This window comes from Vanacampus margaritifer, chromosome 2 (assembly GCF_051991255.1).
Source record: "Vanacampus margaritifer isolate UIUO_Vmar chromosome 2, RoL_Vmar_1.0, whole genome shotgun sequence".
NCBI lineage: Eukaryota > Metazoa > Chordata > Actinopteri > Syngnathiformes > Syngnathidae > Vanacampus > Vanacampus margaritifer.
In genome coordinates this window covers 19,155,586-19,180,098 of record NC_135433.1, presented here as the reverse complement: position 1 = coordinate 19,180,098, position 24,513 = coordinate 19,155,586, and the positions used below count along the sequence as shown (strand labels likewise).

At 40.2% G+C, this 24,513-nt stretch overlaps 2 protein-coding genes across 9 annotated transcripts in view; one reads left to right on the top strand and one right to left on the bottom strand.

Moving 5' to 3' along the window:
- Positions 1-6,629, top strand: part of LOC144042735 (uncharacterized) — an 11,011-nt gene extending 4,382 nt beyond the window's left edge. Inside the window, exons 5-8 of the mRNA XM_077555646.1 lie at positions 399-789; positions 2,277-2,449; positions 2,531-2,636; positions 2,724-6,629. Coding sequence (XP_077411772.1) covers positions 399-789; positions 2,277-2,449; positions 2,531-2,636; positions 2,724-3,346 — 1,293 coding nt within the window. The 3' untranslated portion in view covers positions 3,347-6,629. The remainder of the gene's footprint in view (positions 1-398; positions 790-2,276; positions 2,450-2,530; positions 2,637-2,723) is intronic.
- On the bottom strand, positions 6,585-24,513 carry LOC144043338 (uncharacterized). 8 transcript variants are annotated; one of them, XM_077556861.1, is made up of 7 exons: positions 24,048-24,513; positions 22,514-22,623; positions 22,180-22,436; positions 21,952-22,066; positions 14,831-14,945; positions 12,863-13,204; positions 6,585-7,701 (listed from the first exon to the last, which is right to left on the bottom strand). In XM_077556861.1, the coding sequence occupies exons 1-7, from the start codon at positions 24,319-24,321 to the stop codon at positions 7,079-7,081; spliced, it is 1,836 nt and encodes a 611-aa protein (XP_077412987.1). In that variant the 5' UTR covers positions 24,322-24,513; the 3' UTR covers positions 6,585-7,078. The 8 variants fall into 8 exon arrangements, with proteins under 8 accessions (XP_077412987.1, XP_077412988.1, XP_077412989.1 ...); XM_077556862.1 differs by having other exon boundaries at positions 6,585-7,698; XM_077556863.1 differs by having other exon boundaries at positions 22,180-22,433.

Sequence of the window (24,513 nt, the reverse complement as noted above, 5' to 3'; positions counted from 1 at the left end):
TGGAACACAGTTGAGGTAATGTTTAGGGTGGGGTGACACGTTGTAGTTCTCGCCAATCGTTCCAGTTGCCCACGTGACATGGCTCCTTTGGAGAATTGCCTTATCGATCTATCTAGCGTTACTAAATTTGAATACTTTAGGTCATTTACTATGGAAATAAAACACAAAGGCACCTGACTGCGAGTTGGCATCGATTTTATTCTTATCTCACATAGGTTTTGAGAATAATAATGTTTTAATCATATCAGGAACCTTTGCAATTGTTTTATACTACAAAGACATACGCTATCCCTATCTCACGTTTCTAACGTGATAAAACTCATGCTGCGTTCATGTTAAGCTCGGAAAAGGCATGTCCACTTCCCATAATGCACTTCGACTCAGCGGCTAGCAGCTAGCCTTGGTCCTACACCCGCTCCATTCGCTCGCGGATCTCGTTTTGTCAAATACATGCCGGACCAGGCGAGGCCGAACCGTCGACTTATTTGCGCCTATTCCGCGTCGAGATGATGTGCGACACTACCAACAGAAGCTTCCGGATGCAGCTGGCGGCCATCCTGGAGAAGCTAACCAAAACGGCCCTGTTGGAGATCGGAAACCTGGCGGACGAGTGCTCGTCGGTCCTCCTCGGGGAGATCTCCCTGCACAAGAGCGAAAACGAGGCCCTGAAGAAGAGATGCTACTCCCTGGAGCTTCAGCTCAGGGCCGCCCGGGAGGCTCAGTACTACCCGGGGCACGTCCACAACCTCGGCCGAAGGAATCCCGAAGGTCAAGATGCTCATAAAACTGGTGAGTCGCTATTATGGAGAGTTTTTTTTTTTTTAAACGGAGTGACACATTTAGGATATCATTACAAAGGTAAGCGTTACAAACACAAATTAAACTCAAATAATAATAATTACATTGTCGTTTATTAAGTATTAATGATTTATTATAATACATAATATAATAATTTAGCTGTAAACGTAACCCGGATTCTGCATTTGAAAGTAGTTCATCTGTATAAACAGGCTTACAAATTGTGATTAAAAAAAGAAAGAAAAAAGATCTGATCTAGATTTTATTTGTTTGGAAATATTATGAATTTGTGTATGATGGGTTAGATGTGTTAGATTTGATGCTGCCTTCATGTGGTATCGAAATTATGGAAAATACCACACGTCGAGTAGAAAATTGCACGTGAACGCCCACTCGTGTCGTATTTTTCATTGGACAACTGGGAATTTATTTTGGTACCCGATTTTCCGAGCCGAGTTAACTTTTCAAGTTTCAACATGGCGGAGAGCGCCGAAGGATTTGCGAATGGCAAGAAATATTAACACTTATAAGGGCGTTAACGTCCGCTAGCAGGTTGTTTTAGAATCTACACATTTACGTTGCATACACAATTCAATGTCCTGTCCTTTACAACTCACTATTTTCCATAATTGTTCGGTTTTACGAGCAAAGACTACATCAGCTGCTATGTGTATTTTTTTTGCTATAACTAAATCACATGAACAGAACTCGGTCGGAGATTCCGAGTGGTAAAGTCCATCTTTCCCATAGCACGTGAAGGCAAGCCCCGATCTGATCCAGATGATGTATTTTGAAGCAATTTAAATAAGTGAATGATGGGTAAGAATTTTACTGTAATTTTATCCAGCCTTGATCCATATTTAAGATTTTGAAATAATTTCAATTTGTTTATGTTGCCATCTTGTAAATTAATTCCATATCTGATCCTGATTGTATGTTTGGAAGTGATCTAAATGTGTGCATGCTTGGTAAGAATTTATTTGTAAAAAAAAAAAATCCAAATGTGATTCACATTGTATTTTTTTTTGTTTTAAAACAATTTGAATTTGTGTAAAATGGGTAAGAATTAACGTTAATTTAATCTAAATCCAATCCATTTTGTGTTACGAACCAATTGAATTTTTGTATACAGGGTTAAATGTGTTAATTTAATCCGGATGTGGTCCATTTCAATCAAATTTGTGATGCGTCTATCCTGTGTTTTTTTGTATGTCTGTATGTCAGGTAAGGTATGATTTTTAATGCAGAGTAGTGCATTGTATTTGCAATGATGTTAATTGAATGTGTAGTATTCAGAACCCTTCACAATGGAATATGGATCTGGTCAATGTAGATTGTGTTTGTAGGAGCATTTTGAATATACAGTATGTATGCAGATTCAGATGCTGTCATTTTTTTTGTCATCCCGGCCAGATCCAGATTGCATTATGGTAAACCCATTCACACACGGCATCCTGTCATATACTTTGCATTTACAGACCACCACCAACAGCAACATCAGCAGCAGCAGCAGCAGCAGATGGTCGTTCCCGCAATCGACGGAATATTTGGGAAAGATTGGTGCATGGATTTGTGGAGGGAAGATAAAAGGGCCTCCACTCAAAGGAAAGAGGCGGCGGACCCTGTTGCGATGTCTAGCATGGGAACGCAGGTATGTCTTGACGGCATTAGTCGAGCTCACATTTGGCCTGTCGCGTCTTTTCAAGCAAATCATATGGGGACATTTTGGCAGGTGTTAGATATAATAGACGCAGAACCCGAACTCATCTTCGTCAAGGAGGAAATGTACGATGATCATCCGCTTGGGCAGCAGATGAGGCAGACGGAAAACAGGAAAGGTAAACAGATGCAAAGACATTTCTTTAGAAAAAACATGACTACTATCCTGAGTATTCCATAGAGTTAATAGTTTGCGTATCGCGCAGATGTCGCCCTCCTGGACGCCGAGATTCATCGCTCCGCTAACGAGCTCCAGCTCCACTCGGAGGTTCTGAACAGCTTCCCGCTGATGGCCGACAGCCAAGCGCAGCGCACGCAGCCCAACATCATGGACAAGCTGATCGAGGACGCCGCACTGAGCACGTTGGTGGACGGCGCGTGCGCTCCGGCGGCCGCCACTGCCGGCGATTTCGCCGACTACAACATCCACGGCGGTGCCGGCAAACAATTTTCCCTCCTCCCTGCGAAACCCATGAGACCAAGCAAGCACTTCCAGTGTCTCTTCTGCGGCAAAGTGTTCAACTACCTGAGCAGCCTGAAAGTGCACGTGAGACGGCACTCGGGCGAAAAGCCCTTCAGTTGCACGGTGTGCGGCAAACGCTTCGCCCAGAAGACGTACCTGAAGCTGCACCAGCGCGTGCACTCTGGGGAGAAGCCGTACAGCTGTCCCAACTGCGGACGTAGTTTCTCCCAGAAGAGCTCGCTCAACATTCACTTCAGGACGCACACGGGCGAGAAGCCGTACAGCTGCGTGGACTGCGGGAAATGTTACGCCTACAAGTACGGCTTGAACCACCACCAGTGTTTCACACACATGACGACCACCTGAATGGGAAAGCAGGCGGACGCCTTGCCTTCCATTGGGCTCGAGAATTTCTTCTCTCTAAAAAAACAGTTTGGTCAAATATAACTCAACATATGAGTGGGACCGCCTGCCCACAAATGTTTGCTTTTCGGATGAAATGAATAATACAAAAAGTTGGGTCAAATATGACCCAAGTGGAGTCTGTCCCTTTTTGACTCATAATTGGCCTATTTTTGACCCAACAATTTTTTGTGTTTACAGTGTGGGCCTAAAACTGCATGTACTGAATGAAGCTGAAGAGACAATTTAGCTGTCAGGAAAGAAACAAGTGGAGTGCATTTGCCATAAAAAAAATAAAAAAAAAGTTTTGTGCTTTAAAAGGGGAAGTGAAGTCAAACATTTTCTTTGCAATATGTTCTATACACCCCCACTAGTCTATACACTATCCTAATTAGGGCCAGACATTTTTGTGGACATAAACATGTACAAAAATAATTCCCCCAAATTTTGCACACTCTTTTGGTACTGGCGAAAAATGTGATGCAGTATTATGTAGTTGTCATATCAACGTGGCTCTATAACACCCGCTTGAGTGGAAAAATCGAATCCAATGCTGGCACTTTGACCGAGGGCTGCGAAAATTAGCAGGCACGTGTAGCACCCCGAGACGCACAAAAAAGTCATTGGAAGCCATTTCCTAAAATGTAGAGGAAGCGAGCTATGAATTTTTGAGTCTCCTATCTTCACCCAGATGATCCAATCATCTCAAAAATTCCAGTCCAGGCCTGAAGACATCTATGACCTTGTTTTTCATTGTAGTGGCAGCACCATCTACTGGCAAAAGGATTTTTTTTTTTGTCTTCGATGTTTTCCTCTTAGCGGGGGGTTAATCAGATGAACCTAAAATTTTCTCGGAAGCCTGTTGAGGTTTTCATGGCATTGAAACGCGAATTTTGTGGGTTGTCAGTAAAGGTTGTTGACATGGCAACTCAGTTTGCTAAAAACAACAAAAGGACAGATTTTGAGTGTCTTAACATGGACAAAAACTTATGAAACTTGGCACACTCATCCCACCTGGCCCAAAAACACACACACACACAAAAAAAAAAAAAAATGTATAGCTATAGCTTTATTGTGCCATTTTCAAAAACATTCACATTCCAATGTGCCAGTACCCCAAAGTAGCCCAGGCTGTGAGAACCCTTTATAGCTACTCGTACCTCTAGTTAATATTGTGTTTGTGGAATATGAATTAAGCAGAAGAATCCATCAATTTAGATCCATCTCACGGGGCAGCCACTTTGTCTTGTACTGCCACTTGCTATCGACTGAAAATGACATCACAGTGCCCAAGGGGTCATCTTACACGTCACATAACCAAACAAAGAAAACAGAGATTTGACGAGCGCTTGGGCACCGAGATGTCATTTTCAGTCGACAGCAAGAGCCAGTACACGGTTAGATGGCTACCCTTGGGTGGATTTTTCTGCTTAACTCGTTCCAAATCAGAATACCATGTTTAGAATAGTGGGGGTGCTTACAAGATCCATCCATCATCATCATCATCATCATCATCATCATCATCATCATCATCATCATCCATACCGCTGGTCCTCACCAGGGTCGCGCGATATTATGTAATAAAGAGCACTTTTGACTTGACTTCCCCTTGAACTGGCCTTTGATTATGTTCTTTTTGCAAATACACTTAACTGTGCTTTCATGCACTTGCTGTTGGAACGCATCGTAGATGTCTTTGAACTTGCATTTCCGTTGAGTATCTGTCTGTTTTATGGAACTTAAGTGTGAATACCTCATTGACACGCTGACCTCATCCGCATCGCATGCTGTCACGTTTGCTGTGCATTGTTTGAAATACCTCCTCCAAGGCCGCAGCAAATGGCCTTGTCAAGTAAAAGCCGAATTAATACGTTTGTGCCGATGTGTAGCAGACACCTTCAACTACCTCATTACAACAGTACAGTTTTTTTTTTCAATCTACACAGTGTGTCCTTTTCTTTTAACAAACCCGTGTAGCGATATGTACAGGTTTTAATAATATTTTAAAAAAAATATGGGTGCTTGTTGTTTCCCCCCTTATGTTTATTATATTGTGGCTTCTTTTCTGAGTGGAATGTAGCAACATGGAGCACCAATTTGCCATCACTGTTCAGTAATCTGAATGATTTATAAGATAAGTGTTGCTGTACAAGCTGAAATAACCAAAAAAATACATAAAAACGCAATGTAAATGCAGATGTATCTCAGTAAACAAGAATAGCGTTAGCCTTATAGCATAATTGTCCAAGTCATTTTTGAGTGTCAAATTCAACAAAGAGTGAAGTTGATGACCTTGATGATTGAGAATCAACAAGACATTCAGAAAACAACAAAAACACAATTTTCAGCAAGTACATTGGTTTTCTTGACCGATTTTTGTCGTTTGAATTTTAAACTGTTCAGCTCATTTACATTATTTTAAATACATTTTCAGGGACAGTGAGATACTTTTAGTTGATGTTGATTATGGTTAACTTCCACATTTCTTGAGCGATTCCAGTGGTTTAAATTTTAAACTGTTCAGCTCATTTACAAGAGTCAGCAGTCCCATTCAAAATTTCCGCGGGAATTTTTCTAGTTTATATTATGATACTAAGTACTGAGGCAATTTATGCTATGAGGCTAGGCTAGCCTAACATTATTGTGAAAAAATCATGTATTTCAGCAGTTGAATTCAAAAAGTGAACTTCGGATTACATAGATTGAGATTAACTTGAGTATTTATTTGTTTTTGTTTTTTTATAGCTAATGAACCCCCCCAAATTGACTCTCAAGATACGAGCATACTTCATTCAAATAGTTTTATTAGAATAGAAATCAGAATAAGTGTATTTTTCTGTGTTGAATGAATATGAGATTCACTTGACTGAATTTAACTACTGAAAAAAAAGAAGCTTTTCTACCATATTCTAATGAAATTTGTATGAAAAAAAAAAATCAAGGTTGCAGAGACCACTTTGGTTTAATAAACATGCTAAAACCAGTCCAACAGATGAAACAATGTTATGAAACAAAGTGTGTTACTTTGAAAATGCCCCTGAAAAACATCATTCACTATTTTGCTTGTGTTTGCCAAAAGAAATGAGAGATTTGTGTCGTGTTTGCATGCTCTAACGAAGCTGCCCCCAAATGTTAAACGTGTACAAATGTTCATTGGAGTTCAATGGAAAGTGCATTCTTTAAGAACGAAGCACACTCGGACTGTATTTTTAAGGGATGTTTTATTTAATAAACCTATTAACTCCTATTATGTGAAGACTGATGACTATTAAGATTAAAGCAATCTAATACATGTTTAAAGACTTTCATATATGCAAGAAAAGCACACCTTCCATCTACTTTTTCACAACCCTATTGAAATCTGTCGGCTTTGAGAGGGCTTGCCCTGCCGTTGCCACCGTCTTGTATATGAATATTCATATACAAGTCATATACAAGTCTGTGGTCTTCACCAAACAGTCCCCATTATAGTTGTGAGAGAGCTGGAGCCCATGGCAGCTGATTTCACGGGGTACACCGTGGATTGGTCGCCAGCAAATTGCAGGGCACTAATACAGTATATTCACGCACATGGACAAATTAAAGTGAGGATGACATCAAAAAGAAAATAACATTGAGTCTGGCTGAGACGCTGTAAGCTAGCCCCATAAAAAGGCGCCGACTGGCGTCATCACATCACCAATTTCCATATCACACTTAAATGGTACGCTTCTTATGTTTCAACAAATGACGTAGTAGTTGCGTCTTGACCTCAAACTTCATCCCGCATTCGCCGCAGCCGACGTGCGTTCGCATCAGGTGGCTCCTCATGCTGCCCTTCTGCGCGAACCTCTGCCCGCAGAAGCGACACACGAAGCGTTTATCCCCCGTGTGCACCACCATGTGGGTCCGCAGGGCCGACTGGCTGGCCCAAGTCTTGCCGCACAGGCGGCACCTGTTGGGCACCAGGTCGCACTTGTGGTGCTTGAGCTTGGCCTTGCTCTCAAATTGCTCCTTGCACATGTTGCACCAGTAGGGCTGGTGGGCTCTCTGGTGTACCATCAGCGTGTTGGGGTTGTAGAAGACAATGTTGCATCGTAAACAAATGTATTTTTTTTCTTCGGCGCTTGAGCTTGTTTGTACCGTTAATTTGTTCTGACCGTCTTCGACGACAAACTCGTAACATTCCTCCTCTGTACTGTGACTCAACTCGACCACTTGTTCTCCAGTCCCGTTATGTTCATAATGATTCTCACTGCCCGCATCCACCGAGATGTCCACCGGCCACACTGGCATTTGCTCAACTTCCTCCGAGAAGAGTTCGTCGTCGTCGTCGTCTGCTGAAACACAAAATACAAAGATGCCTTAATATCCTTCAACGCCGGACACCAGAAACGGTATTTGACACATATTTAAAAAGTACAGTGGTGTCTTGAAAATGGGACCACCATAAATCATTTCAAAAGCATAATAGAACAGCTGTCATTTATTGATGTGAACGTGATTGCTTAACTCATTCACTGCCATTGACGGCTACAGACGTCCAAAAATTCATTTGAACTCTTTCTATTAGTTTAACATTTTTCGACTTTTTTATTGTACATTTAGAACAGATATAACATTTGTGATTAATTGTCAGTTAACTAGTGAAGCCATGCGACTAATTATGATTAAAAAAATTAATCGCCTGACGCCACGAATTTATAATAATCTTTAAGTCGCGTCAGGCGATTACAATTTTTCATTGTAATTAATCGCATGACTTCAATAGTTAACTCCCAATTAATCACACATTTTATATCTGTATTTCAAAAAAAAAATAATTTCATACTCTTGTTAACAAAAGTGGAAAAAAATGTTAAACTAATAGAAATAGTTCAAATGAATTTTTGACGTCTGTAGCCGTCAATGGCAGTGAATGAGTTAATTACTGTATTAACACAGTCACAACAACAGTAGGGTGTGAGCACTTGTGCAACCACATTATCTCACTTGCTTATTTTACATTTTTATCAATTCAGCTTTACAGGTTGTAGACCACATTAATGGTGGATAAAACTTTTAAACGATTGATCTTCCTAATTTTTTTTTAGATTATAAAAACCTGGCATTTGAAAAGAGGCGTGTAGTTTTTATATCCACTGTATACTTGTTTCAATTTACTCACAAATGTACTTTTTAGTGGGTTTCACCGAACACAAAGCTATTATTTGAAACAGGTGAATACAAATGTTAATTGCACCTTCTTCCATCAAGTGGCATTTAATTGTTGGTATAGAAAAAAATACAAATATAAACTATATGTAATAAATATGGAAATATTCTTCAGACCAATTATCAGAAAATGAAATGAGATCATTAACGATCTTTACCTTTATCTCCAAACTTGTGTTTGCTAGGTGACCTAACAACAACTGACTTACCACATAAACAATTTCAATCTACACTTGTAGCCCTTACTATCGCTAAAAAACTGGAAAAATAAACAAACTCTGAATATCGACCAATGGTCTAACCTCCTCATAAATCACATTTTAATGGAAAAAATATCTGCCTCAAATAAAAACCAAATATCAAAATTTATAGAAACATGGTCTACGTATATAGAATTTTTTAACCTAATTCTGGTTACTTAATTCTGTCTGTTAGCGAGAGCCACCACATCGTGATAACTTACATTGATGTTTCTGCATTTGGCAATTTATTATTATATTATATTATTAGTATGGGATTTTTTTTTAATGGACTTTAGGTGAACTGATGAATACACACACACACATACTCACCCACATACAAATATATATATATATATATATTTTTTTTTTAAAAAGAGAAAAAACATTTTTTTAATTTAATTTTATTTTTTTAAAAGGAGAGCAATGATGATGTCAAATCGAATGAACAATACTGAGCTCTCCTTAGAAAAAAATAAAATAAATTACGATCTTTACGGCACACTAATTTGCTATGAGACAGCGGTGGGGAATTAACTGATGTGTGCCAATTACACGGTATAATGTAGGACCTGACTGATTAATTAGCAGGCTGATATTGACAACACACACACACACACACACACACACAACAACCTAAGACAACGATAATGACATTCACCCCCCCCCCCAAAAAAAAAAAATCTGCGGCTTTTTCTCTTGGTTGCTAAGTTAAATACTACTAAGCACTGTAAAACAGTCAAATGTTCTGAGTGTAATTTATATATTTATTATTGTAAGCATTAAGGGAGCGACTTTTTTGATTATATAGTTTTCAGTTAATAAGTTCTCGTAATTTTATCCTGCCAAATATTGAAACTGGCATCGGTCTCAAAATATAAAAAATGGGTCGGACCCCAATACAAACGCATTTCCATCAGAAACGCCACCTAGCCCCATTGCAAGTAGACTGTAACAAATACATGTGTGCATTTGTGTTTCCTTGAAATGCATCATGATTTAGTATCTTGGCCTTGGACTCTCTCCAACATGGTCTGGGACACAATCAGCCTACCACCTAAACCATGCCGCCCTGCCATTAAAATATAAGCGCTCGCCTAACGCCGTACACTTTGGAGGTAAAAATACTAAATGGTATGATTATTTCCTTTTAAAAGGTTGAGTTTGAAAAAATACATTATAGCGCAAGCATCGGGTGGAATCCTTGTGCCTCCAAAATGACTTTTCAGAGACTCCAAAAATGGCACATTTGTTCAACCTCATTGACATTGCCAACATTGCATTGTCAAAGAGCGCAAGCCATTTTCAACACTTTGTGACAAAAATGTCTAAAACCAATACCACCTACACACTGGGTTTGTAAAAAAAAATATTGAAATGTATCAAACTGTGACATAGGAGGTGTGATATGTTAAAAGTGTCGGTATGACACGGTATGAAAAAAATCTCTTTTGAAAAATCTTTCCTCTCTAGCCCCATCTTGTTACGCTGCGACGAGAAGACATGACTGAAGTGTGTCAATCAGGGCTGTGCAGTGTGCACTCACATACACACTCATAATATTGGGATGCACAATAATGCCTTTTTCAACCGATACGATAAACCAATCATTTAGAAAGTTTCGATGCCGATAACCGATAAGTAAGCCGATAATTGTTTGCAAAATGAACCTGAATACAAATATACTTTCAAGTCCTAACATGTACAAATACATTGAAGCATTGTGTAAAGCACCATGAAGCTGAATTTTATTGATATCTCTGCTTCAAAGACAACCAGTAACTCATTTGGAGTTTGCCAAAACAAAACAGTCATATTTTAAAAATGCAACAAAAACCTGCGAGGGTACATTTGGGGAGACACAGTAAAGAAAGGCCACAGTGGCGACTGCCGTGTCGCCATGATGCATCTTCTGTGAACATTGGGGTCGCGCGCATTACGATGTCACAAATATGCAACACTACCATAGGAGAGGGGAGGGGTTAAGGAGTTGGGCACAACCACAACAGATGGACCAACGTCACATGTCTATTATTATTGGCGGATTTCTTTATTATCTGGTTTATCTGTATGATGTCAAATTGGTTGCTAATTGACGATAATTATCAGCCAACGATATTATCGTGCATCCCTAACACAGGGAGTCAAGATACGGCGGAGTTCCACTCCTACGCTGACGATGTAACCCGAATTTCAACTTAAGTCAGATTTCCCCGTTTGAGTCGATATTTACATCAAAATACTTTGTACAGTAATAAAAAAAAAAATAATAATAATTTGGGCGACCCAGAAGAGAGGGAACCAATTTAGTGTTTCCGCACGGACATTCATTGCTGACAGACAGAGCTAATTTAAAGTTACCGTATTTTCACAACCATAAGGCACCGTATTATAAGGCGCAGTCACAGTTACTGGTGCTATTTTTGTGTTTAACACACACATAAGGCTCACCGCACTATTGGGCGCACGTACGGTCAATCATACGCTAGCTCAAAACATATGGTAGCATGCTATTATGCTAAAACATATGCTAGCGCTTGTTTTTAAAAAGGCAGCGAACGAAACTCGCCACCAAGTTGACTCTCATGTCTATCCTCAGTCAGGTCGGCCTTTCTTGTATATAAGCAATGTGTGCGTGAAGTCAGATTTTGGACCTTGGTCCACACACAAGGTGCACCTTACTATTAGGCGCACCGTCGATTTTTGAGAAAATTTAAGACTTTAAAGAGCGCCTTATAGTCGTGAAAATACGGTAAACACAGAAATGTGACGAAATGGACTTCCGTCGCTTGAGGTAACAACACAACTTTAAATCACTTCAAAATGGTGTGATCACTGTGGGAAATTAAATGAAAAAAAAAAAGGTGCTACGGAGAAGGCACGGGCGTCGTAAAGTCGAAACGACGTAGGTTGCGTACTACGTAACTCGAGGACTCCCGGTATATTATAATGCACCCACATGATCGGATGTCGACTTGTTTATATTGCATGTTACGTACAGGACATGTTTGTGAGGGGCGTGGCTTTGGTCGGGGGGCGGGAGAGAAGGAGTGAAGAGATTTGCTTAAAAATGCAAACTTCCCTTTTAACATTTTTGCGTAAAGAAGACAGTAATTAGAAAACATAAAGTTTGGGAACAGTTAGGAATTTTATTTTTGGAGTGCGTTGAACAACAAAACTACAGAGAAGGTATTTGTGATGATTAGCCACTTTTCCGTCATGCGGTGCAGTCCACTTGAATTATTCCTGTTTGATTTGCGAGTGAAAGATGTTAAAAGAGGCTTCGTTGACAGCGGACGATTGGCCGAGTTTCTGTTTGATCAGTTCGGCCTTCTGCCTTCTGGCACCGCGTGCATCCTCCTCCATGCACATCTGGAGGCGCTGTTTGTCCATCTCCTCCGCCTTCCAAGCCGCTGTTGACACCTCTTCCAGCGAGTCGGTCATGTCACAGTAAAACTGTCGGGAGGAAATACGGTGAGGGGCGATCCGGGTCGAAGGTCCCGGTTCTGGTTCCGCTGGCGTCGAGGTCCTTGACAGCAAACAGCTTGATGAGATCAGCGGCTCGTCGATTGAGACAAGTTGCCGGTGGTTGTTGCTGGAGCCGAGAACTTCCACTGAGAAGTCACACAGATTATGTGTTATTTACCAGGACTCACAGGAGGAAACTGTTGCATTTTCATTAAAAAACGGTTTTACATTTTTAATATTCAGTAGAACATCAAACTTTTTAAACCATATAGCACCTTAAAAAAAACCATACCAGTAGCTTTTCAATTACCACAGTAATGCATTTGTAATACTTGAGAGTGGTAACAAATTAAGAGTTCCTTTTCAGGAAAAATATACACTAAACATATTTAAGTGGTACACGTGTGTTTGGCCTGTTCAGTATAACATAGCTATAATAATAATAAAAGAATACGCACCGGAAAGTGAGCTCCGTGTAGTTTTTACTTGAAGTGACCCGCCTTCGTCGTTTTTTATATGCCATGTAGTCTAATACGCATGTTAATCAAGTGGTAAAGAGAACAATGCTGGCAAAACTTACCGACAGACTCCATCATGGCCTCCAGCACAGTGTCGGTGTTCACGCGTTGCTTGTTTATCGCCGGCCTACGACCATATACGGCGTCCACCAACTCGAACCACCTCCACGCTTTGGTCCTCTTCTGCTCTTTTATTTTGCGGTACTGGCAGCGCAGCTTCTTGCACTTCAACTGGCACTGGCCGCACGTCCGGCGGAAGCCCTTGGCGGCCATCCGCTGCGAGACCAGCTGGAAAACCCTCCTGTTCCGAACCGCGCCAATGAGCTGCCGCTGCACCTCCTCTTCGGCGAGGATACCGAGGAAGGTCTGCACCTCCTGGAAAGTCCAGGGGGCGCTGTTGTGTGCTGATGTTGTCCGGAAAAAGGCAACATAAACAATTTTAATTCCCTCTCCGGTCATCTTAAAGTTTTGCTTTCTTTTGATTGTTTTTAACTCATTCACTCCCAGCCATTTTCACTGAAGCAACCCCCTCCGCTCCCGGCTGGTTTACTGGATTTTGACTGATTTTGCAAGGCCCACAGAATATTGTGTTCTATTGCTATAAAAAACACGGAACCTACCAAACGAAAGATTAGAGTCTCTACTTTACTTTATATTTCTCTGTTTCCATTTTACATTAGAATATATCTAAGTTTCTTCATTATTCACAAATCTGTTTAAAACGTGGGGAAAAGAGCTTTTTGCAACATGGCCATGGTTGATCTCTTATGCTCTCTTGCCACCTGCTGGCCGTTTTTGCAATAACTTCCATTGCTTCATGCATTCTCTTCAGTTCAGAGGCTGCATCAAAGCATACTGTATGCTCTAGCATAAAAAAACATTGGGGGAAACGTATAAATACGTCTTTGGGAGCATGGTAATATTTAAAATAGAATGCATTTATACGTTTTTGGGAGCAAATGAGTTAAGCAGATTCTTGTCGTCGCATAGAATTGTTGACTCAGTTAAAACACTAGGGACAAAAAAAAAAAAAAAAGGAGAGCAATGATGATGACATGTCAAATCGGTAAAATTACCGAATGAACAATACTGAGCTCTCCAAGAAAAAAAAGAAAAAAAACACTAGGGACTTGACTACTGTTCAAGATCAACGATGGTGATCAATTAATCAATGTTTTTTTTTTTTTTTAAGTTTTGATGGGATGGGAGAAACTTGCTCTGAAAGTCTTCAACTCCTGTGCCACAGGCCTTAGCTGAGGAAATGTTTTTATTTAGTTAACAGCAAACTACACTGGAGTCAGGTCATGCACTTCTTTTTGCTTCAATTCGAGGCAAACTGTATTAACCGACAATCACACGTTCAAACAAGTTAAAATAAATAAATAATGAAACACAGTGCTGGGTGGAAGCAGATTTGGTCTGTGTCCAATAAGTACACACATACTGATAATCGGGTCCAATTTTGATAACTTCTCCTCTGTTCCGCTTCACAAAGGCCTGATTACCAGGTGTCACTGAAGCATTATCCTAAATCTTAACGATGGACCCTGGATTATCCTGAGTGATTATACCGTGGCATGTTAATAATGATTTTTCTGTCTCTGCTCGAGAAACAATCGTAAATGTTAAACCCGTTCAATATTTACGATCAACACCGAGTTCAATGGAACGATAGCCAATTAGGAAGCCACCTGAAGCTCAAGCTGTTGCCAGACTGAAATTGAGGAGCAAGTTACTGTTGAATGTATATGTGTCTCACAGTGGATGCCTTGTGGTACCATGCTGCCTCTCAAAGGTCCACCTTGGTACTACAACAGACATCAGGCAACGTGCAATGGTCTGTGGAGATATGGTTATGTGTGAGCTGCGCTGTGGGGATCATCACATACACCACACAAGTTAAGAGCAGTAAGAACACATTGAATGTTTCCGTCATCGTATGCGGGCTCTCGCACATCTAAAAAAGAATCATAATCTAAGATGCTATGCATCCTTATGCGGGTACCTTTCAAGATAATGGCTTCACTTACTTTCTTGACTGACCGGTTCCTGGGGGAAGCTACCAGCAACAGCACCCTCCAAATAATCTTCCACTTTCACCTGAATCACATCGGCATGTTCCGAGTCAGGCCCGGTCATCACAACCTGTAAAATGGAACAAGTGGAATGAAAATCTTTATCTTTTCTTTTTTTTTTACTTCCCCTAGCAAATGCCCAATGAGAGTTTGGGACCACAGCAAGAAGAATGGATAAAGTGTTAATTGAAAGTTTGGGGTCTTACATTTCCAAATCAGATGTGAAACTTTGGTCACAGGACCATCAAGCTGCTTGTCGCTAGTGATGGGACGAACAACACTGGCGCGCCAGCACTGTGCCGACTGCGCAAGTGTGAAACCCCGTATCGGCGCGTGTATCGCTTTAATAAAAAAATCACGTGACCGATACAGGAAGTGTGTCGTTTGGATGTGCCAAGCCAAACTGTATTTATAGGTAGACAAACTGTATCAACATGTTGCGTGTTTGTTGGATGGAGATTAAACTGTTTGCTGTTGCTGTAAATTTACCTGTACCTGTGCCTGTGCCTGTTGGATTTTTGTTTGCTTCCACTCATGGATCGTTCTAGAAAATTTTCACAAGTCTGGAATCATTTTGATCTTTTGACGCCACATAAGGTAAATCTTTCCCTACTTTGGGCATTGTTTACTGTTATTTTTTTTAATTAAATATGTCTACTCTTTGATAGAAAAAGGTTTGATTTTTTTTTTGTCAGATAAGTTAACTTTTTATTTTATTGTAGGTGAAGTGTCGGCTCTGCTCCACAGAGTTGTTGGGGAGAACAGGATGACTTCAAATGCAACAGCAGATTCCATAGTTGAAGTCCAAAGCTACCTGGCTGAAAGCAACATACCCAGATCACAAGACCCGTTAGAATATTGGAAAAATAACCAGAGAAAGTATCCACACCTTTATCAACTGGCACTTAAATATTTATGCACACCAGCTTCCTCTGTTCCCTGTGAACGAGTGTTCTCTAAGGCAGGGGAACTGGTGTCCAAGAGGAGAAATCGCCTTGGAGCAATCACACTTCAAAAACTTTTGTTTCTCAATAAAAATGTATGACAGAATCTGTTTTTAGTGTGTTATTACATATGGTTTAAAACTTTTAACAAAATCCCATACAGAAGTTAAACATTTTAACTTTTATTATTTATTTTATTACATACAAATTTGCTATATTTTACAAGCCAACTCATATGAGCATCTAATAAACAACTTAACTCGGCAAGCAAATGGACCAACTGAAATTATACAACGATGAGATCATATTTTAAGTAAAAGACTAGCAAGTGAATAAATAAAATTTATTAAATTTATTTTATAAATATAAATTCATAAGCTAATATTAAGGTTTACAGCATGCACGTTTTACCATCTTATTTTCATTTTGTTTATCTGCAATGATTTTAGATCTAAGGCAGAGGGTCACTATTGAGTGAACAACACAGTGTCAATATAGTTTGTGTAATGTGTCAATACACTCCTTGAGGTATCATCATCCCATCACTACTTGTCGCTAGAAGCCTGTACTTTAAAAACATAAACTTTCTAATCTTATGAGACAACTCTCTTCTTCACTTCCTCTGATCAATGTTTGTGTGACACGCACAATGTCACCAAAAAGCACAGTGACTACTTACCAGCTCTTAAATAGTCCAACTGACTGATGACACATTTGAAGACACCTGTGATGCTAATTAGAGGACGCACCTTGGTTGTACAGCTTTCCATGAGGCAAACCAGGCAATTGGTTGCCCCCCCCCCAGTCAGAGGGGCCCCCAGATTTCACAAAAAACGCACATCTTATTCTTTCACACTAGGAGTGCCAAGGTGCAATGACAATTGACCGTCTCAAATTCCCTAAAGGGGCCCTGCGAGCCAAACTCGCCCCACCCCCACTTGTTGCTCATCAGCTCATTAGAGTCACAGCGAGTGTGCGCTAGTGTAAACAAATAATAGGATGACAGGAGATTCTCCGACAAGACTGACAAAATGAAGAGGAGCTATCCACCTGGGAATGAAAAACGACAGTGATGAGTGTGATAATAAGTAAGAGTTGTTTATGACTGTTTTAGGAGAGACTTTCAGGGCTGACTTTAATTTCAATCGAGCACAGAGTGAGAAGATCACTGAATCATATCAACATATAATAACTGCTTTTGCACAAAACTAACTGGGCTAACCTTGCATGGAATTTTGGAACCACGTGGTTGAACAGTTTCCATGAGAAATAATGGGAATTTACTGTGAATGTTGCATCCCTTTTTTTTTTCTTTTTTTTCCCGGAGAGCTCAGTATTGTTCATTCGATTTGATATGTCATCATTGCTCTCCTTTTTCATTTTATTTATATATATATTTTTTTTTTGTATGTGGGTGAGTATGTGTGTGTGTGTGTGTGTGCGAGTGTGTGTGTATTCATTAGTTCACCTAAAACCTATTTAAAAAAAAAACCATACTAATAATATAATATAATACTAAATTGCCAAATGCAGAAACATCAATGTAAGTTATCACGATGTGGTGGCTCTCGCTAACAGGCAGAATTAAGTAACCAGAATTAGGTTAAAAAATTCTATATACGTAGACCATGTTTCTATAAATTTTGATATTTGGTTTTTATTTGAGGCAGATATTTTTTCCATTAAAATGTGATTTATGAGGAGGTTAGACCATTGGTCGATATTAAGAGTTTGTTTATTTTTCCAGTTAACAAGAATTGTATTTTTAGCGATAGTAAGGGCTACAAGTGTAGATTGAAATTGTTTATGTGGTAAGTCAATTGTTGTTAGGTCACCTAGCAAACACAAGTTTGGAGATAAAGGTATCCTACAGTCCAAGATGGCGGAAAGTTTTTCTAAGACTTTAGTCCAGAAATACATGACCGGAGTGCATAACCATAAAGCATGAAAATAAGTGTCTGTAGTGTTTTGTAAACATTGGAGACAAATGTCGGAGTCTGAGAGTCCCATTTTCTTCATCATATATTGAGTAATGTATGTTCTATGAATAATTTTATATTGGATAAGTTGTAAATTTGTGTGTTTTGTCATTTTAAATGCGTTTTCACAAACTTGAATCCAAAAGTCAGATTCCGGTGCTATAGACAAGTCTGTCTCCCATTTCGAGATGGGTAAAGACATTTTATCAGTATATGAAAGTAACTTATATATTTTTGAAAGTTTTTTTGTTGTTGTCGGAGCAAGCTTGTTAATATCTTTAGCTAAAACAGGCGGTTGGAGCGTACCCCGAAGTGTTGGAATTTTTTTCTTTATCATATTTTTAACTTGTAGATAATGTAAAAAAAAATCAGTTTTTTATTTTGTATTTTTGGAGCAAGGATGTATATGCTATAAACATATTATCTGAGAAGAGATGGTGGAGATGTGTAATTCCTTTCTGCTCCCACACACCTAAATAAAACGGTTGGTTGTTAAGTTGAAAGTCGGGGTTATGCCATAGGGGAGAAAGTCCACAGGGCTCCACTTGGGCTTTTGAAATTTCTAGTGCCTTCCACCAAGCAGTCAGGGTGGCGGAAATCATTGGGTTTTTAAAACAATTATGTCGCTTAATCGATGTTGTAATAAAGAGTAAATCTAGAAGTCTGAGGTTATTACAATCCTTCTGTTGTAGTTCCAGCCAACAGTTAGTGTCTCTGTTGGGTTGTTCCCATCCATCCATCCATCCATCCATCCATTTTCTTGACCGCTTTTCCTCACAAGGGTCGCGGGGGTGCTGGAGCCTATCCCAGCTGGCTACGGGCAGTAGGCGGGGTACACCCTGAACTGGTTGCCAGCCAATCGCAGGGCACACAGAGACGAACAACCATTCTCACAATCACACCTATGGACAATTTGGAGAGTTCAATTAACCTGCCATGCATGTCTTTGGAATGTGGGAGGAAACCGGAGTACCCGGTGCCATAGAACGATATATTGTAGCTGGTTAGCTATATAGTAGTACATAAAATTTGGTGCCTCTAGACCACCTTTGGATTTACTTTTCTGAAGAGTAGATAGACTAATCTTTGCTTTTTTTTTATTCCAGTAAAATTTTGTAACGGCTGAGTCCAACAACTGGAACCATTTAGCCGGAATGTTGCATCCCAACCCACAAATACACAAACTTGTATGGCTACGTTTACATTATGTTCCCGCCAGCTAGGCGGTTACTACAGGTGCTGGTGTGTTCCCTCCAGGCACGTCACATTCTGATGAGAGACCGTCACGTTTGTGGCCTTCTATCAAGGCTTTCTTCAGAGCAGACGGGCAACATATTTTGGCCAGGCAGAGTCGAATGAAGCTCGTCTGCCTTGGGCTGGAGTGAGCGTTAGCGAGGGACACATGTATACTGCCACTCAATAAATGTTTGATAATTACTTTTTTACATACATAAAATATGTATTGAAACTTTCTCTATCCTTCCCATATATTTAGCATTATAAACAGGTATGTCAGGGTCAGTGGCGGTTGCTGGCCATTTCTGGGCAAATCAATAAATGCGTTTATTTAATCTAATTTTCTCTTCGTAAGGAACACTGGCTTCACCAAAATTGGGTCGACAAAATTCATTCGGTATTACCTGCCATGCAGGTAGAACTTCTTACAAGGGGAAAGGATCCACAGAGTGGCACGAGAGTCGGCAAACACAACGCTAGTCGTCTTTAACTAAGTCGCTGGGAATCGGTAAAGTCTCCGGCCAGTTCAGAACAACGGAATGAAAAACATAGAATGTCGCAGTAGAGTTTAACATTTCAAGATTGCAGATTAGCCTTTTTCACTGTCAATCAAAGAGGCTTTTCTCCTCAAGACGGATCATCCAATCAACATGCAAAAGTCGAGCATCCAGGCCAGCCCACTGCCTCATTGACTCCCAGAGACTCTGAGCGTCCAAGGGCAGGATAAAGCCCGGCATTTATCCAATGACCGTCCAGTTTTGTGTAGTGGAACAAGCCACCCTACGCCTCCTCATAAGAAGCATTTGACGCTGAGCATCCAAGTGTGTCAAAATATTGCGGCGCAGCGGGGATGAATGAGAAGGAAGTCATGACAGTTATCTGTGACAAATTTACCTTGCTCTGCATGATGAATTCTCACGATATTTGTGAGTTCACAAACTCCGGAGAATACATCTTGTACCGAGCCCGTTGATTTCCACCGAATCACACAGTCCTCGTTGAATGTTGAACAGCGAGAGGCGCTTCGTGTATTTTTAGCTGGCAAAGATGTTTGTGCTTTTTTCCCCCCTTCGACAAGAACGAAGATGACATTTTCATCCGTGGGCGTGATTGGTCAAAACAGCCAACAAACAAGTTTGGGTTTTGGGCACTGTTTGGTGTTCCAACAGCATAATGACCCAAAAACAAATCAAAAGCGGTAACTGAATGGTTAAATCAAGCTAGAATTAAGGTTTTATAATGGCCTTCCCAAAGTACTGACCTTTTAAACCCCATTGAGAACATGTGGACAATGCTACAGAAAGTCCGTCAGCAAGCCAACAAATGTAACTAAACTGCACCAATTTAGTCAGGAGGAGTGGTCAAAGTTTCAACCAAAAGCCTACCAGAATCTTGTGGATGGCTACTGAAAGATTACCTTTATTTTTGTAATCTTTTGCGTGTTCAAATAAATCCAAGATGAGATTCTTGTGAAGAGGGTCCTTGCAAGGTTGATTTATTACAGAGATCTCTGGTCACACAACTGCATATCACCCAAGCAGTGTCATCCAATATGTGTGTCTGCTCTTTTGCCCACACAGCCTTTTTATTCAAAACAACAGGAAACGCCTCTGTCCTCCCGTGAGGTACAGAATCAGATTACATTCTCCCAGTATACTAGATCGTCCTTGAACTTTTGAAAAACGGATTTCTGACGAACAGGAACTAGACTTCTTAGATAAACAAACGAAACATATTAACTTTCTCATGTCTGGGAAAAGAGTAGAAAAGATAGCAAAAATCTCAAAAGCATTACTCATCAGGTTATATTAGGTTAACATAATAACACCTACATCAACACATCTATAATGAAATGCAAAACAGGTCAAATGTAAAATAAAACAGTAAAAATGTTAACAATGTCAACACTACCAAAAGCACCTAATTGAAGTGAACACGGCCAAGAGACATATAACCAAATATTAGCATTGCTGCATCTATATTTTTGTCCCAACCATTTGCTCACTTTTTCTGTTTACCCCAAATATAGTCATAAAAAAACAAAAATTCATGAATCTTTTTTGTGACAAGAAAGTATCCGTTCCTCTATCAGAGAAAAATCTGAGTTGTAAAATAACTGGAAGCCTGGGAGAGCCATGACATGATCTTTACATGTGTATGTAAACTTTTGATCACGACTGTAATTCCCCCTATCATACTACAGTCAACTGGGTTTCCCATATGCACGGTGACTGCTGCAAAATTATTATTATTTTTTTTACAGCATAAAAATCTCACCAGGCACCCATGGCCTGTCATGTTTGTCCAGCCTTGTGTTTTACCATTAACAACATGTAAACATAACTTAAAAAACAAATTTACATTTAGTTTGGACACAAGCAGATATGCCATCAATCCATCCATTATCTACTGCTTATCGCGAGAGCAGGAGTTAAGCAGGGAAACCCAGAATTCCCTCTCCCCAGACACTTTGTCAAGCTCCTCCAGCGGGATCCCAAGGCATACCCAGGCCAGCCGAGAGACATAGTCTCTCTAGTGTGTCCCGGGTCGTCCCCGGGGCCTCCTGTAAGTGGGACATTCCCGGAACACCTATCCAGGAAGGCGTCCAAGAAGCATCCAAACCAAACATGTCCAAGCCACCTCAGCTGGCTCCTCTCACTTAGATATGCATCCAAATCAATTCTAAAACACAACTCTTTTGATGTCACAATTGTTTGGTGTTGTAATACGACATGCCTTCAAAAAGTAGCCAGAAAAAATTATTGACTCAGCAGCTGAGTGCCAGATTTGACATAAGGTGCTCAGAGGAGGCTTTTATATGTCTGAGGAGATTTCATACTTTCACCGTAGTTATTAAACAATGTGTGCTAATCGTTCTCAACTTGTCATTACATTACCACATGGCTGATTGTCTTACTTGAGAGAGTTCATGGTTGTGGACATCTGCAGGACTGATCTCCTTTATGTAAAGCTTCCTTCCATCCGGTGTAACTCGTACTTTGATAGTAAATGGACAACGTAGCAAATCAGAGCTAAAAAGACATTAAAATTAAAAAGACATTGGTAAGTAACACAAGATCACAATACTAATTATTCTGATCTGTGACGGGCTCTTATTCCAGTGGTAATGAGTGTACAAACTTACCCTTTACTGCCATGGGCACAGGCAAAGTCCAGCTCGGCGAACACTAAATTATCACTGTATGATTTTTTTCTCGCCCGCTTTTTGGCATTCTCGACGGTCCTGGAGCTACGCTTGTAAAGCTCCACCAAATTAGTCCTCTGCCATCGTTCGATGGCCTCCGAGAAAGACTCAAAACTATAAAACTCAGCACCTTTCTCCAAATCCTGCGCGTCGCTCATTGAGAAACAATCAATAGGCATTGACATAATCATATCCTGCTGAGAGAGAAAAGAAAAACATATTTACAGCATGAATATATACACAGTATAGCAGACACTAAATATGTGAAGCTCACGTCATCTACTTGCTGAGTATCAGTCCTCTGACTAGCACGGAATCTGTCTTTCCACAGATTAAGGCACCAGTCCTTTCCAAAGACTCCCTGAATGACTGGAGACACAGACTCTGAGGAAAAAAGCAGACAGATTGGATTAAGTCAAACAACAAATTTGTATATGCCCATATTGCTGTTGGGGAAAATGGTTATATTTTGTAGCCATCAATGTCATGGATAACACAAAAGATTTTCAAAACCAATTTGTGTGTCTGGTCTGGCAATTGATGGTTTTATATGATGACTGCTTGTTCAATTCATGGAAGACAAAAAGTAAATTATAAAATACTTTTTTTTTATGTAACAACACATGTTCTTGCAAAATAAATAATACATTGGTATTGTGCACAATAGGGGTGTGCAAAAAAAAATTGATTCTCATAAGAATCGCGATTCTCATTTAGTAAGATTCAGAATAAATTATAAATGCCCCAAAATCGATTTTATTTCAATGATTTTATACTGTCCTGCCCTTGTTTGTGTGTGCCTTTATTGGGAGCGCTGTTCATGTTGTACCCGATTTGTGTGGTTCAGCGCGTTCTGATACACTCTTAAGTTGTAGCCACATTAGCGAGTAGAAGGAAAAAAATCACAATCAAGTTATTCCAATAAAAGTTGTTTTTTGCAACGTAAGTAATGTTAACATGCTTCTCTGTATACATTCCTGAAGCATTTTGCATGAATAGCCGTTCGCTTGAGTGATAAAAGTGCTGCAAGTATCGAGCTAACTGGCATTAGCGAGTCAGACTGTAGTAGATCATAACGATTATTTGCACATCTATAAATTGAAGCAGAAATCATTGTCATTCAAATCACTTTGAATCAAAAATGGTTCTGAATCGAAAATCGATTCAGAATTGAATCGCAGACACAAAAATCGGAATCGAATTGTGAGACAGTCAAGAGATTCCCACCCCTGGTGGACAACCGATTCTTTACTTGGTCAACCTTGCGATGAATTACAAAGTAACTTTATGGCTTCTTTAAAATTGCAGTGTTGCTCAAACTTTTTTTCTCCAAAAGTAAAAAGCACACAGCATGGCAAATGCTAAAGCAGGGTACACTACATTGCAGATTTTTGGGGGGTGAAAAGTATCATATTATAGCAATGGTGAAGCTACGTGCTTCCCAGCATGCTTTTAAACAATTTATTTGTTTTCTGTCTGTGATGTATTTGGGGATAAGGTACACTTGAGAAAGAGTAGGAATGCTACGGTATCTAAGCTTGAAGACTGGCCTTAGTAATGCAATCAGTGTGCGTGAGTAGTGGGCATGAGCTGCGGCCGACAGCAGCTCTTGAACAGTATGCATGTCTAACAATTGTTTTTTTTTTATTGTGGACTTTTGCCCACAATTATTTACATTTGCGATAATCCTAATTAGTGTAATAACATTAATATGACATTGGAAGTATTTTCTTCCCAATCTAATGCCATCCAATACTGTACACCTAATGCCGTTTTCAGGGAGTGTAAAATAAATGTAAACAACCGACCATTATTACCATCAACGTCGTCATCCGTCTGGATGGCGACGGTACGGTGGCTCCGAGGATGCCCGGACACGTCGCTCCTGGCCGCCGTCAGCTCGCACTCCAGCGTGTCGACTTTCTCTTTGAGAGCCGTGTTGAGCGTCTTGAGCCGTGAGAGCTCCAAACGCAGTTCGACCCTGTCCTCGTCCATTGCCTTGCATAGCTCGGCCATGGCGGACTCGGCCATCGTCTTCATGATGGAGGACAACTTGGAGTGAAGAGATATGTTCATCTCCATCGCTTTGGGAAGCGTGTGTGCTTCTGAAAACGTCCTTGTGCGGTGAAAAAACTTGCTTTGATGTGAACAGCAAAATTGTTTTCGAGTAAAAAAAAAAAAAAAAAAAAGGAGAGAGAGAGTCGAGGCGACAATGGAGGAAAGCGCTTCCCCAGCGGAACCAATCGAGGCAGACGTCACGTGACGTACGTCTTC

Bases quoted from the DNA above. Each gene is read 5' to 3' on its own strand.
- LOC144043338 (XM_077556861.1), bottom strand. From the start codon at position 24,321: ATGGAGATGAACATATCTCTTCACTCCAAGTTGTCCTCCATCATGAAG. The intron at 14,946-21,951 runs GTAAGACAATCA...TCCATTTTACAG, and splicing joins ACAACCATGAACTCTCTCAA to GTTGTGATGACCGGGCCTGA. The intron at 7,702-12,862 runs GTAAGTTTTGCC...TTTGTGTTTCAG, and splicing joins GGCCATGATGGAGTCTGTCG to CAGACGACGACGACGACGAA.